Source organism: Portunus trituberculatus, chromosome 20 (assembly GCF_017591435.1).
Source record: "Portunus trituberculatus isolate SZX2019 chromosome 20, ASM1759143v1, whole genome shotgun sequence".
Lineage (NCBI taxonomy): Eukaryota > Metazoa > Arthropoda > Malacostraca > Decapoda > Portunidae > Portunus > Portunus trituberculatus.
The window spans coordinates 13,118,510-13,133,851 of NC_059274.1; the positions used below are offsets into that span (position 1 = coordinate 13,118,510).

General features: G+C 40.9%; 2 protein-coding genes across 2 annotated transcripts in view; one reads left to right on the forward strand and one right to left on the reverse strand.

Moving 5' to 3' along the window:
- Window positions 1-953: 953 nt before the first annotated feature.
- On the forward strand, window positions 954-2,458 carry LOC123506445 (cuticle protein CP1158-like). Its single transcript, XM_045258538.1, has 2 exons — window positions 954-1,096; window positions 1,797-2,458. Exons 1-2 carry the CDS (start codon window positions 1,085-1,087, stop codon window positions 2,208-2,210), a joined length of 426 nt encoding a protein of 141 aa, XP_045114473.1. The 5' UTR covers window positions 954-1,084; the 3' UTR covers window positions 2,211-2,458.
- Window positions 2,459-11,066: 8,608 nt separating this feature from the next.
- LOC123506643 (glycoprotein-N-acetylgalactosamine 3-beta-galactosyltransferase 1-like) overlaps window positions 11,067-15,342 on the reverse strand; it is a 5,436-nt gene continuing 1,160 nt past the window's right edge. The window contains exons 2-7 of the mRNA XM_045258891.1: window positions 15,102-15,342; window positions 14,226-14,271; window positions 13,804-13,987; window positions 12,650-12,809; window positions 12,015-12,151; window positions 11,067-11,708 (exon numbers count right to left, since the gene is read on the reverse strand). The exon at window positions 15,102-15,342 is cut by the window's right edge and continues 43 nt beyond it. Of these exons, the coding sequence (XP_045114826.1) occupies window positions 11,556-11,708; window positions 12,015-12,151; window positions 12,650-12,809; window positions 13,804-13,987; window positions 14,226-14,271; window positions 15,102-15,342 (921 nt within the window). The 3' untranslated portion in view covers window positions 11,067-11,555. The remainder of the gene's footprint in view (window positions 11,709-12,014; window positions 12,152-12,649; window positions 12,810-13,803; window positions 13,988-14,225; window positions 14,272-15,101) is intronic.

Here is a 15,342-nt window from a genome sequence, read left to right on the forward strand (position 1 = left end):
AATAAAAAAAAAAAAAACAGGAATCAGTGCATGCATCTATGTCAGTTTGTTTACATTGCATCAGTCTTGACTCCGGGTGTTTGACGGACGGAAAAGGTGATAAGTCAAGCCGAGGATGCATCTTGGACAAGTGACAAAAAAAAAAAAAAAAAAAATATATATATATATATATATATATATATATATATATATATATATATATATATATATATATATATAATGAAGTTTCATATTGCACATTGCACCTGTACTTTCATGTGGTCAAGCACTACTTGATAGCACACAGTCTAATGTCAGGTGTAAACAGGGTGAAAGACACAGGTTGAAAAATCTGCTACAGTCTAAGCACTGAATTCAGAATATGCTAATTATTAGTAATATTTTTTTCATCTTATTTTATTCATTTATACTTGTGTGTTGAAGGATTTGTGCAATTTACATTGGTGTTTACATACTCTATTTCATTTATCTATTTTATTATTTTTATTGTATTGTTTTATTTATTTCTTATTAATCTTTTGTATCTAATATTATTTGTAATAATAAAATATAATTTTTGTGCTGGTGTGTTGGTGGGGTTCGGCGGTGGGTTTAAGTTTGGGTTTGGGTTGAGGTTGTGGTGGGAGCGTACGATGGAGAGTTCGTTCGCCCCAGGGCGTTAAAGTAGCCAGGACTGCCTCTGTTTCACCCTCTTTGACGAAAATACTTGAAGTTACCAAAGTTTTACCTTCTCAAGAGCATGACACATTAAACAGGATAACCTGGAGAGGCGCTTCATGGCTTACACGTGTTTCATTTCTTCCTGCAACGGTGGTTTTGCGATGAAATTTGGGTGTTTGATCTTATGTGAGAACATTAGAAGCTGGAGTAACAATAGATTTCAAGGTCGCGTTGAGTTGTCTCTGAACTGATCATTTGTGGCGCGACTCATCCTGCTGACCTTGCGAACATGACTAGATGGAAAGGGCGTCGGAACGGTTCCTTGGGTGTTTGGGCAGACCGGCTTGTATATAAAAGGCGGCGTGATCAGCAGCACCACACATCACTTTCCTATTGTTGAGGCAGCTCATCACACTAAGCAGTCATGAGGATCCTTGTGAGTACTTCGAGGATAGAGTGGTTTTCTTAAAGTTTTATTTCAACCAGCGCTTCTGAAACGCCTATTCTACTTGAACATTAACAGTGACCATCAGTGAGAAGGAAACACAAGAGTTGGATTGTTTCAATTTACTTTAAAAATTCATGGATGTTTGCGAAAAGATAAAAAGAAAAAAAAATCTGGAGACTGCAAAACTCAAGGTGTCTAGCAAAAGAGAAGCTAACAAAAATGCAAAACAACTAGATTAATATTAGTGTGCAGGGCATACGAAATAGTTTACATGCACCCTGCTGTAATATTTGTTTAGCGTAATAGAAATTTTATTATTGAAGAAAACCACACACCAAAGCATATACATGCAAAATTTTGCACCTGAAACATTAAATTCTTGGATTTGTCGAGGAGACAGTGTGAACACGAATTATAAAAAACATTCCTGTCTTCCTTGATTTGTATTTTTTATAGTCGTACTTGTACAGTACTTCCGTTAGTGGAAGAAAGTGTCTCTGAATGTTCAAACTTTCAGGATGGTTCAGTGGATGATTTCTATCAGAATAGGTAAAAAAAAAAAAAAAGATGTACTTCTCACGCAACATCGGCTCTAATATGAACACTTACGACAGAGTACGGTCCTCTAACAGACGTCTCTAAAACAATGGTACCGTAACGCTATATAGTTTTATCTTGTTCCCTGCAGGTAGTAGTGGCGGCAGTGGTAGCTGTGGCAGCAGCCAGCCCCATCGGCTTCGCCAGGAAAGGGGTTGGTCTCATTGGACGCAGCGGCATCGTTACCGTCGATGGTCGCATCATTCCCTTCACAAAGGAATTCATGGACGACATCGTGGAAATCGGAGAGGCTGGTATTGTGACCAAGTCCGGCAAGAACGTTCACCTCACCCTGGACCTGCATCGCCTGAAGCGTGACGTTACCACCGGATTCACACGGCCTAAGATTGGCTCCATTGGATTCTCTGGCGCTGTCCTCACTGACGGAACCATCATCCAGTTCACGCCAGAGTTCATCGACGACATCCTCTACTTCGGAGAGTCTGGTATCATCACCAAGTCCGGCAAGAACGTGCAGCTCACCGCTGACCTCAAGCGCGTGTAACGCTTCCTTGTGAAGGATTTCGGTGCGCTGGTGCGTTGGTGGTGACCGAGTGGAACCAAAGCCTTTTTCTGCTGGTGCCTCTCACCATGCACGTTACCTTATGATAAGGGCAGCCAACGGTCTCCTGCGGCAGGAGTCATTTCATCAGTTGTACCTGAATCTGCTGTTTCTCAATATCCTATCTTATACACTACTATTTTGTATCATGTTATCTTTTCATAAACAAATTCATTAAAACTACAAACATAGTATTGTCTGATTTTATTCCTCTAGACGGAGTCTAACTGGTTTGTGTCCATGTTCTTTTTAGGAAGTCTAGTACACACACACACACACACACACACACACCCGGTAGCTCAGTGGTTAGAGCGCTGGCTTCACAAGCCATAGGACCGGGGTTCGATTCCCCGGCCGGGTAGAGATATTTGGGTGTGTCTCCTTTCACGTGTAGCCCCTGTTCACCTAGCAGTGAGTAGGTACGGGATGTAAATCGAGGAGTTGTGACCTTGTTGTCCCGGTGTGTGGTGTGTGCCTGGTCTCAGGCCTATCCGAAGATCGGAAATAATGAGCTCTGAGCTCGTTCCGCAGGGTAACGTCTGGCTGTCTCGTCAGAGACTGCAGCAGATCAAACAGTGAAACACACACACACACACACTTCGATTCCTGCATGACATATATAATGAAACACACGGGTGAGAGCAGCAGTGTCAACTCACAGTTCGAAACATACAAACAAAACCCGCGAGCCCACCACCTCTGTATAAGTGTGTATACATATACCAGCCTGTGATGACTCTGCCTCTATTGCTATATGCAGCAAGAAAACCCGTATACCTCATGATGTTCTGCTGCGTTTATTCCTCACGCATGCAAGAAGGTATGTATATGTATTTTTCAGAGGTCAGCCTATTTCAGTTGTTAACAGAAAATACAAGATGTTTTGAAGCAGACAATTACTGAGGTGACGCTGCCAGCCACAACTATTCCTTGGTGAATAAAATAACATGGTGTGCGTGATACATGCATATCACAGGGATATCTTGATAAGGTATCAATAGCATACTCAAATAATTTTAGATAGAATACTTTGTGAAATAAGGTTACAAAGTACTAAATAAATGTCCGTTCTCATCGAGGCAGGACGGAAGTATAAACTTTGTGTATCGTATGAAGTAGTGTTGTATGTATTTTCTATATACCCGGTTGACACTTTGTTCATGAAGGAACAAACGCTATGCGTGGGAACTGGTGAAAACTGCAGCTCCGATTTCTGCGAATGAACTTTCTTCAGGTATACATTGTACATTTCTGTACCTCCCCAGCTGTGTGTTACATTTTATCATCATTATTTTTCATAATCAGTAACGTGGTATTTGAAAGATGAGAGTGGTTGTTGAACGCACTTTTTTTTTTCTTCTGTAAGAGGTCCAATAAGGGATTCAAAGAAAAGCTCACTTGTATGCCAATTCTCAAAGTAAAGGCCAAAACAAAACAAGAAATAAATAAATAAACAAATGAAATAGAATAAATAAAATGATAATAATAATAATAATAATAATAATAATAATAATAATAATAATAATAATAAAATAAATAAATAAAGATAGCGGAGAATAAGTGTCTTGAGAATTCCCTCTTGAAAGAGTTCAATTCATAAGGAGGAAATCCAGAACCAGGCAGGGGGCTCCAGAGTTTATCAGAGAAAGGGATAATGAACGAGACTACTAATTAAAGACGAGTTCACACGTGTCAATTTTCGACTGAAATTGCAAGTCGCTAAAATTATCGACTGAGCTCTTCTAATCGGAAAATGTCACACATAGCGACTGGAAAGTACCGATTAGTTGGCACCTTGACAGGAAGTGAATGTAAACAAACAGCTAACCGCCAAGATGTCTTCCAGTGACGATGCTGAAGCGGTGGTTGCTCTTCTTTGGCGTACCGGAAGAGTCAACAGAAAAGAAAATGCCTGTGGATACGTCCCTGGCTTAGTAGAAGAAAAGAAAGGAGTGTCTGTCACACACTAATCTTAAGAAGACTATGCACAATTGCGATCAGATTAAATCCTGACAAGTCTTCAGTCCTCACCTCAACAACACCCTGTATTGAGGGAAACAGTTCATGGAGAGTGGTAGCTATTTCGTCGAAGGACGATTTGCGCAAACTTTTTTTTTTTTTACTGTATAATCCATTTCTGGGGTCCCAGATGTGTTCTTTTTCCCTCACCAACTCTAACATCTCTACACCTGGAGACCACATTTTCAAAGCTTACTTCGCGACGTCACAACGCAAATAAAATCAGAAATCGATTGAACAAGACCATGTTGGTCTTGTTTTGCGACTGTTTTCTCCAGTCGCTAGGCACCGATAATCAGTTGGAAACTCTACTGACTTGCAATCTCAGTCGCAAATTGGCACGTGTGAACCTACCTTAAGTCTTACACTAGAGAGGTAGATAGAATAGCGGTGAGAAGACGCGGGAGGAGGGAAACATGTAGAAGAGCAGCCTGTAATCGTGAAAATAGCGGTCTCTTCACCAACGACACGTAGGAACAAACCAGGCAGTGTGAAGCAGCCTGCTGAACCCTACCAGTCTGTAGCTACCAGTAACACAAGTACTGCAGTAATAGTTGTTGTTGTTGTTGTTATTGTTGTTGTTATCATTACTATTGTTATTTTTATTGCTATTGCTGTTATTGTTATTATTATTACCATTATTATCATCATTAATTTTATTATTGTTATTATTACCATTATTGTTATCATTATTGTCATTATTGTTACAATAATGATAATGATAATAATAATAATAATAATTATTATTATTATTATTATTATTATTATTATTATTATTATTATTATTATTATTATTATTATTATTATCATTATTATTATTTTTCTTATTGTTATTAGCATTATTATTATTATTATTATTATTATTATTATTATTATTATTATTATTATTATTATTATTATTAGTAGTAGTAGTAGTAGTAGTAGTAGTAGTAGTAGTAGTAGTAGTAATAGTAGTAGTAGTAATAGTAGTAGTAGTAGTAGTAGTAGTAGTAGTAGTAGTAGTAGTAGTAGTAGTAGTAGTAGTAGTAGTAGTAGTAGCTAGTATAAGTAGTAATAGTAGTAGAGTATCATTATTATTATCATTATTAATCACCACCATCATCGTTATCATCGTCACTATCATAATTTTCACTTTTCTTCTTTATTTTTCTTATTTTTTTAATTAATTTTTTTTTTATTTCGATTCAGAGCACGTTAGAAACATATGTATAATTTCACTTTAAGGACCACTTCTTCAGTACATTCATTGCTTAAACATTCAGTATTTGGCTTATAATATTCATCTCTCATTTACCGGGAAGATTTTTTCCCTGCCGCGTCTACTCGCTAAGGAGAGAGGGTGTGGAGGGAGTCTTTCTCTATTTCTTACTTCCCAGCGCCATCTTCTCTTCCGAATTTGCCGCTCAATTTATCTCATCATCTAATTTCTCAAAAGCTGGATGTATAAGTTTTGCGTGCATGAGGAACTGCCTGGGGAGCCGGCCACCGTGGTCCTCCCAAAGGGGTACTGTTTAGCCTGCTCTGGGATCACTGCCACGGGAGAGCTGGTGGCCGTGTTTATCCGTCATCGGGTTCATGAGGCGGTACCTTTCTGCAAAGTAAAAGAAATGCCTGTATGCGATCACACCACGTGGGTAGCCTCCGACTCTCCCTCACCCGAGCATCATCTCAGCCCTACATCGGTAACCAGAGGCTCTCCTTCACCCTCAGGTCCCAAAACAGTCACCAAGCCTACTCACCAATCGCCTTCTCATTCGCCACCTCCCACTTACTCCAAAATTGAAGGATCCTCTATTCCTACATTCCAAATAATTCCTGCTTCATCGGATAGTGAATCTTCCTCCTCCTTCCGAATTCTCTCCACCACTTCGCTTCCGTCCATCCCAGAAAAAGTTTACCCAGACTCAGAACAATCCAAAAGCCTGTCCCCAGTCCCTAGCATACCCTCACCGCCTCATCCTGAGCCCTCGTCTACTTCCACAAGTTCCTTTCCCCTCTTCAGTCAACTTATTCCTTCCGAAGTAACATCACCCTCCCGAAGCCTCACGCAAGCTTCCTCTTCACATGCTTCAGATATTTCCGGAGGTACATCTCGTATAGGGCCATCAATAACTCTTCCGGAAACTCCATCTAAATCCTCAAGTTTCCCTACCGCAACTTCTTCAGATGTTTCTTCAACTTGGTCGTACGTCATCCCACCGGTGCCTTCTTTTCCAAGGCATGTGTCCCCACCAACATTAATACCAGCGACCTCTTCTTCTACACCCACTATTTCCACCGAGAGTTCTGCTTCCCAGCCAACAATCGTTCCGGTCATTCCAACTATATCCTCTTCATCTACTGTGCCTACCGAGAGCTCTGTTTCCCTGCCGACAATCGTCGTTCCAGCTACTCCAATAACTGTGTCTTCTACATCTCCTATGTTCTCCGGAAGTACTGTTTCTTTGCCAACAGCTATAGTTCCGGAATCCACCCAAAGTTCCGCTCTCCATCTCTCTTCCTCAGTGGGCGAGACGGCAAAGGAACGTATTTCCCTTTACCGAGGAATGTCCGTAGAAGTAAAGCTTTGCTTTCACTACCACGTTGTAGTGCGAGGACGGCAGAGTATTCATAAATAGGAAGTTTCGTGAATGACTTCACGTGTTCTTGGATCTCAGTGGGAGTGAGGTGGAAGAATTACTTCACGGTTGGTATCTCTTCCCTATTAGAGACAAGCTGGGCTGGTGGCAACGTTGCACAGCATAGTCTGAATTTCTGACTCTAGATATCCTCATTGAATCAATCAATACTTTACTTGAATTATGTATGTATGGTTGTATGTGCCCTGAATAACTGGTAAATTAAATGTTTCTCATATTTCCTTATAACTTGTAGTTTTCTAGGAAGTTATGAGCAAGATCTTTAGTAACTGCTTTTATGTAAGAGTCAGTGTAGGATATTATAATCACATCTGCCGTGTTACGCTTGTGAAACACTAGAGTGATTGTCAGTAGAAATAAGTAGATAAAAAATATCGAAGACTTGATTTTTTAAGTACTGTGGCATTTCTTTTTCTTTTATGAAATATGTATTCCAGGCGTCGTTTTCCATATATTGCCGCAAATTGTGACATCTGGCAAGACACATCACTTTTAACAAGGAATAGTAGCTGGAAGTATTAATTGTAACTGATAACTACCTTATAATGAGCGTTTTGACTCTTGAGGCTTCCTTGCTAATTGTTGTCGCACTATCTGTGACATTCATTAGTGTGACATGGGCTCAAACCGTGATAGAGGTGAGTTGTAGATCTTTCGATCTGCAGAAGAGTAAAACTGTAGTCACATTTCCTATTAAAGAGACATTATAGGTTGGGAGGAGTTGAAGTCTGCTTTCCACTAGAAGATCAAGAGAGTTGTAAAAATCATGCCCTCTAACGTGATGCCTTAATGATTTGTAAACAGCTCTTAATATTCTCATTAAAGATTTTCTAATAGCATTGAGTTTGGGCTTATCTTATCATCCATCCTTATCTAGGCAGTCTGAATATCGAGTATAATAAAAGTAAAAGTATTTTTTTCATATTCTCGTTGAGCGTGAGGAGCTTCACTCGCTCACCAATCATCAAAAGATGTAATTACTTTTTTCCTTACTTCTCTTCATTTGACTGCTTGTACTCATTTACATCCTACTGTGCATCACAGGTACGCCAGGTGGCATTAGATTGTATCTCTTACAAATAAAGTAATTAATATTTTTTCAACATTGCGGGTGAAAACGACCGAAAACTCCAGGAACAGAAAATACTACATAGGCTCATTGTCACAACTTTGAGTATTTACCTTAGACTCAGAGGTTCCATCGTGACAAAAATGTCATCTAGCGATTACTCAAGTGGTAGCAAACATTATGTTAAAGAAGTTATAGTAATAATTTATGAAAAGATTAAGTTTTTCCGTCTTCTCACCTTACTTCATTGAGGCAGATCCTCGTCCCCCCAACAATCCCCGACCACTCCTCACCATCCTACCACCCTTGTACTGCTCGTCCAGTGACTCCCGTTCCTTCAAGGCCTCGCAGATCAACTAACCCAGTCTACATTAGCTGACCACTTGCACTTTCAGCATTCTTTTTTTTTACACGTCTAAGACCAGATCAAAGAGATAAGTACATACAGAGGCAGCAAGTTGGATTAATGTAAAATTTATTCTATATATATAATTGTTGTGCAATAACTACAATAGTATTGCGCAAGCTGCTGTAACAGAAGTGTGAGTATCATAAAAGTGCTGGAATTATCTTTCGCATCTTGGTTTTGTTAGAGTATTGCCAAATCTTGTACATTTCCTTATTTGAAAATTAATGTAAGCTAGTTGGTATGAATCTGCGTACACAAAATTGTTTCAACGGTTCGAGAAGCAGACATTTACCGTATTTTTTTCTTTTTTAACATTCAAGATATGGGCAAAATAAGTATACTTGAAATGAAATATCTTATATGGTGTACCCGTAACAAAAGATTCGAGTTAGACCAATATATATTTCTTTTAACGCAACAGAGAAATTTATTCACAAATTAAGGAATAAAAGGATGAGACAGGCTTAACAACTTAGCAGTTCTGCAATAATGGCGATTATCACATGGAACTGTAAGAAAGAACTGTGAGAGACGAGTGAGGCAGAATCGTCAGTCAGGCAGTATGCACCAGCATGAACTTCAACCTTTAATACTGCTGGCATGTTGAGCACTCGTATTGTTTTTTTTTTTTTTATCTATTTTTTCATTATCACAAATATGATAAAGAAGAAAAATCCCCGTAGTCGTATCCAAGGTTGTGTTGAGGCTGCCACAACGGGTTTGGCATGACAACGGGTGGTCTTGTCACCTCTAAAACCTTCCGCAGTCGCCTGCAGGTTCACAAGGCCATATCCACAACCGATCATTATCAACCGCTCTGACCTGTTGCTACCAATCTGCAGTCTGCAGATTAAAATTAAACTATACCTTTCTCTATATAGGAGGAGTTCATATCATGGTAGACGGAAAGGTTGAGTGAGTGTGTGAGATGCCGCGACAGCAGAGTCCATGTGCAAGTGGAAGAAAAACACTGAGACCATCATTAACAGAACAGCAACTAGTCACCACTTGAAATGTCAAATGATCTGCTTAAATAAGAAAATTCTATAAAAAAAAAAAAACTTGTTCCTACTCCCTTGTCACAGCCATGGAGATGTGATGGGGAGACGGGCTGAGGGACGAGGGCAATGGGTAAAATGGGAAGGTAATGTAGTGACTCCAGGGCTGCAAGTATATAGTAAGTTTTTGTTACTGGGATGATGAGGGGTGGTGCCTAGCCAGGGAATAACTGTAGCGAACTGGATAGCGGGCTATCTGCTGCTCTGTTTTCTCGTCTTTACTCTCATTTATCCTTTTCTATCCTTTTCTTCATTTTCCCTTCTTCCTCTTTTCTTGTAATTTATCGTTTTATTTTCTACTGGTCTCTATTTTTCCTTCTTTTCTTTCTTTTCCTTGTGCACCTCCTCCTTCCTTGTACAAATGTGGGATCAAAGGTGAAGGGTTAAGAATTACAGCTTTGTTCTCCATTGTTAGGCTATTCTTTGCCTGGTACGGTTTTTGTCATGTCTCCCTTTTTTGAACAGCTTATTGTTTCTGCTTTGCTTAATGACTGGTGATGGTCCTGCTACTGGTGTTGTTGTTGTTGTTGCTGTTGTTATTGTTGTTTATAATAATGATGATGATATTATTGATGATGGTGTTGGTGATGTTAATAGTGTTTTGATGAGCCTAGAATGCGTTCAGAAAAAAAAAAAATCAGAATCTAATATCACCTCAGTTAATTGAGATAGGAAGCTGGATCCAATGTTAAAAAGTCCGTTGATGTATGTAAGACAAATGGATGGTTGCATTTCCTCCAGATTAATTTTGATAATAGCATCCCGCAAGTATATTAAATTGAATGTTGATAGATAACTTTAATCATCTCTGATAGTGACATTTTTACTGTTGTTTTGAAGCTGGTATTATGTTACACTTGTTACTTTTATCGTTGACATTGTTGTTACTACCGTTCCTGCTACTTTGTCATCAGATGTGGCATGGCAGGACGTCATCCTCGCTCATGCTGCAGGCGACGCAGGAAGGGAGGGATGCCGGGCAGCTACGTGCAGACCCAGTGAGAGTGAGGTGGTGGACAGGTTTTTCTAGTTGTTAAATAAGCAAAGCAGCCCTCGAAACCATATTGGTTACACCTGTCCGTTAGCTCCCATTTAATTTTATTTATATTCTTTTCCTCCTCCTTCTTCTTTTCATTCTTCTTCTTCTTCTTCTTCTTATTATTATTATTATTATTATTATTATTATTATTATTATTATTATTATTATTATTATTATTATTATTGATATTATCATTATCATTATCATTAGTAGTATTGTAGTAGTAGTAGTAGTAGTAGTAGTAGTAGTAGTAGTAGTAGTAGTACTGGTAGTACTGCAATTGTAGTATAACATAGAAATCCAGAGGAAACCATTGCTTTATTTTTATTTTCATAAAGATTGGTGTACTCTTTAATCATGATCATGGAATAATGCCGGGAATGCAGCCGACCAGACCGAGAGAGCAGTTTCCTGGCTGGTCCTGCCATTCAGCAATCCCATGTACTGTACATTTCACTCCTGGCTGCATTTTCCCGGCTAAACGCAGTAGCAAGTTCTTCCGTGTTAAACCGCCTCTCTCTATACACTATGGCTATGCACTATGAGGTATGTCTGAAATAACGGAGCCTGCTATATTAATCTGTATTGCAATGCAACAGTTTCTGGAAAATGAATTACCAATTATTCTTTTACAGTATTTGTTTCTTCACAATGACTGTGTGGTGTCATCATACACTGATGTCCTAAGGTCGTGCTAATGTTGTGGAGAGCGGCTGGGCCTTCGAACTTCCAGACTTTTGTTCTTTTTTTTTACACTCTGAAGTTTTACCTGAAATAAATTCGATATTACGAGACATAACAGATTCTGAGTTTTCTTGCATAAAATGTACTGAAGACATAAAGGTCAAAAGTTTCTCACGAAATCAGATAACTGGGCTGGGCTGTCCCAGTCCATTGGGTCTTGCCGGAGGAGCTGAAGTCGTGGTGAAATCAGGTGAAATGCAGCCTTGTACACCTCCTGGCCGTGCCGAAGAAGGGTTCTGGGCACAGAATTAGCTAGGCAGCCATGGGCGAGAAGAGGTGGTGAGCATTGTGTCTCATTCATAGTGAGCAGCTCACGGTGAAGGAGTTTGGGAGAGCGTGAAGGGACGTGAGGCACTCGGCGGTAGGAGTCGCAGATCGTTCACCAAATATTGTATCAAGTAGAAGTCCACGGGGTCTCGGATTTCATGAAAGGTTATTACAAGGTCACTGAGGCTCTCTGGGCCCTGGAGAAGAAGAAAAAAATATACATATTACATTGAGGAAAGATACCTCTCTGTTCACCGGCTGACTTGAACTTAGCGCTTATATATATATATATATATATATATATATATATATATATATATATATATATATATATATATATATATATATATATATATATATATATATATATATATATATATATACATATAGTGATTCGTGAGCGAGCACTTCCATGCAACACAGGCCTTCTTTCTTTATCACCTCATTTATTAGATGCATAAGAGAAGAAAGAAAAATATCATCACAGTCATGTCCATACTTACGAAGCGAAATTTGTATTTGCTAAAGTTAACCAGCCAGGCGAAGTCTGGATGAGGTTCAGGCTGGAGAAGGCGCCACGGTGGGTATGGCAGGAACCTTGGCCGCCCCAGGCCGTCCCGGGTGTCGGCCGCGCGCACGCCTGACAGGGCAAGAAAGGGATCATATGACTCACACACACACACACACACACACACACACACACACACTGTGTAGTGTAGTGGTTAGCACGCTCAGTTCACAACCGAGAAGGTCCAGGTTCGAGTTCCGGGCGCGGCGAGGCAAATGGACAAGCCTCTTAATATGTAGCCCCTGTTCACCTAGCAGCAAGTAGGTACGGGATGTAACTCAAGGGGTTGTGGCCTCGTTTTCCCGGTGTGTGGTGTGTGTTGTGGTCTCAGTCCTACCCGAAGATCGGTCTATGAGCTTTGAGCTTGCTCCGTAATGGGGAAGGCTGGCTGGATGACCAGCAGACGACCGTGGTGGTGAATTATGCACACACACACACACACACACACACACACACACACACACACACACACACACACACACACACACACACACACACGAGTATAAAGTATCACGAGGGACAGTCAAGGAAGCATCATCACGGCAAGTGCATAAGTGGGCCCAGACGTACCGAGAGAGGCCATGCAGTAACCCATGTTGACGTCTTCATATCGAGTGTGGCCCGGGTAGCGGCAGTATGCAAGGTCGCGAGCGGCCTGCAGCCTGGTGAGGGCGGCTCTGCTCAGCACGTACCCCGCTCCGCCGCTCATGTAGGTTATTTCCTCCCCTTCCTGGAAAGTGGTGGTCATTGAGAATGTAATGCTTCCCCGCATTCTCTCTCTCTCTCTCTCTCTCTCTCTCTCTCTCTCTCTCTCTCTCTCTCTCTCCATTTATTATCTATCTATTTCTATAGCTTTTGCTATATCGTTATAATCGCCATCGTTTTCTCCATTCTTGTTCTTACCAGACATTGCTATGCTCTTCATTCTCTCCTGTCCCTTCCTCCATCTCCTCTCATGTGGTCCCATCTTATCTTGTAAGTGTGCGTGCCTGTCTACATTTCCGTCTCGTTCTAGTTATTCCTCAATAACATTTCTCGCAACTACATAGCGTCCGTTCTGTTAAGAGACGCATACGCTCTTCTATCTTTATTTTTTTTTCATGAGCAATTCTTACACAGCTCCACTCTGTTAATTTATCCATCCTGCACCGAACTGTGGGAGATACGAGGTTTAAACTTTGGGTGAAAGAAGCAATGGCAATTCACGTACATGAGTTTTGCAGTTATGTATAATGCAGAACAAAAAGCTACAGATGAGTTGATGTTCTAGTACAAAAAGACTTATGTTCTTATACTCCTTCCATACAGTACATGCATTCCCAGACTTTCCCGCCTTTGTGTCCCCTTTTCATCTTCCACTTTTATCACCTAGTCTCCTATATTTTTTCTGTCTCCTCCTGCCTTGTCTCATCGTCTCTCCGTTCTTCTCAATTCCTTAATTCCATTTCTGTCTTCTTGTCACTCCATCTCATCCTATTCCTTCAGTCCCTATCTCATTGTTTCCCTGTCGTCCTTTCCATATTTCTTCTGTATCCTATCTCATCCTCTCGCGCTCTTCACTTATTCTTTCCACCAGTAAGTGCCTTTCTTTCCATCCTATTCCCCTATTCTTCCTCCTATTTTTTTATCGTCATTCTGTCATATATATTCTCTTTCGTGCTGAGTCCTTCTCTTCTACCCTTTCTGTCTGTTATGATGCCTCTTTCCTCGTCTCTCGCACCCACCTCTGGCCGGTAGATTAGGGGCAAGCCGAGATAGAGAGCCTCTGAAGGATCGAGGTGCTCCAGGAGATTCAACAAGTTAGGGTAGATTAGAAAAGTGTCGTCATCAGCCTTCAGGAACCAGTCAGCCGCAGACGCGTTTAGCTGCAGAAAGCCATCCACAACCTTTCCCCAGAGGTCCTCGTAGCTGTACAGGAAACGAGACAACACGTGACCATTGCCATAATGCTAATGAAAATGTAATTAATTCTATTATTGTGGTGTCCGGCATACGATGAGGAGAGATGTATGCAATAATTTCATTGTGGAAAAAATAGTGTGCACCTGAAAATACAAAGATAAAACAGTTTAGTATTCATACATTAGGGGAACTTCTGACTATCATCCGAATCAGCAAGAGAAGGCTAGGTATGCGTGACGTGTACAGGATGAAAACACTGGAAGGCATGTGGGAGAGGTCATTCAAGATGCCTGCGAGTAACTCACTTGAATGAAAGCAATCTCACCTAGAAGCTAGAAGCTGCTCATCTTTCTATACTTATAGACCCGCTACGCACTACCTGTTTTGTACGTCGTCTGGAGGTCATAAGTGACGTCACTCCATCCCCGTCTGGCAACAACGCTCTCCCTCTCCACGGAAGAATACCTGTATTTGGCAGCACCAGTTAAGTCGACGGAGTGACGTCACTGACAACAGACTCAATCTCCAGACAGACGAGCAACATGGACTGAATAGGGTTGGCCTTATTTATTCCGTCCTTATGAACAGTGGTGCATAGATTTTCGTAAGGGAATATTGGCACTTGAAAATATATATATGATGAGCAGTTTGTCTTACCAGGAAGGTACAGTACATATTCAAGAATGATTTTGAGCGTACGATTTCGTTGGCATGAACGTTATATAAGAATACTCTTCGGAAAGTCTGAACTGTCTGATGAGCTCGTGAAAGTCATCATACACTCATACACTCTGGTGGCAAGAACCAAGTCGAGATAGTGGAATGCTTGTATAATATGTAGCCGTCACCGTAAATGTCGCGGCTGAGAAATCAGGGTAAGGGCGTGGCAAGTAGTATCTTGAATAGCATTTCAACTATCGTTAAGGCGCCGGAAATCATCAACAAGCTGCCTTCAGCCCTGCGTTTGATTGCGTGGGTATCAGAGTTCCTTGGCGCGCATCAACACCTGCAGAATTCACTAAAGAATTCTGCTTGCGCTACCGCGAACAGGGGCTGATTATCTAAGTAAATTTTGAAAAATGCATAGACGCTATAACCCAAGAAAAATGGAAATAAATACCTTGAAAAATGTGAGAAATGACGTTTTGCAGGACGTCATCGGGTATGGAAGAAAGAAAGACTGTTTTGGGGTAGGCGCCGTTTCCCCAGTGGCCCCACGTAGCCTTGAGGTGGCGTGATCTCCCTCGATGGTGTTGCGGCGTGGTCACCACCATACAAATTACCCTCGGCTCCTGAGTCCCCGGCCTAAGGCGTGGTCTCCTCTGCAGGCCTCCATCACTACTTCTGAGGAGCCGCCCACG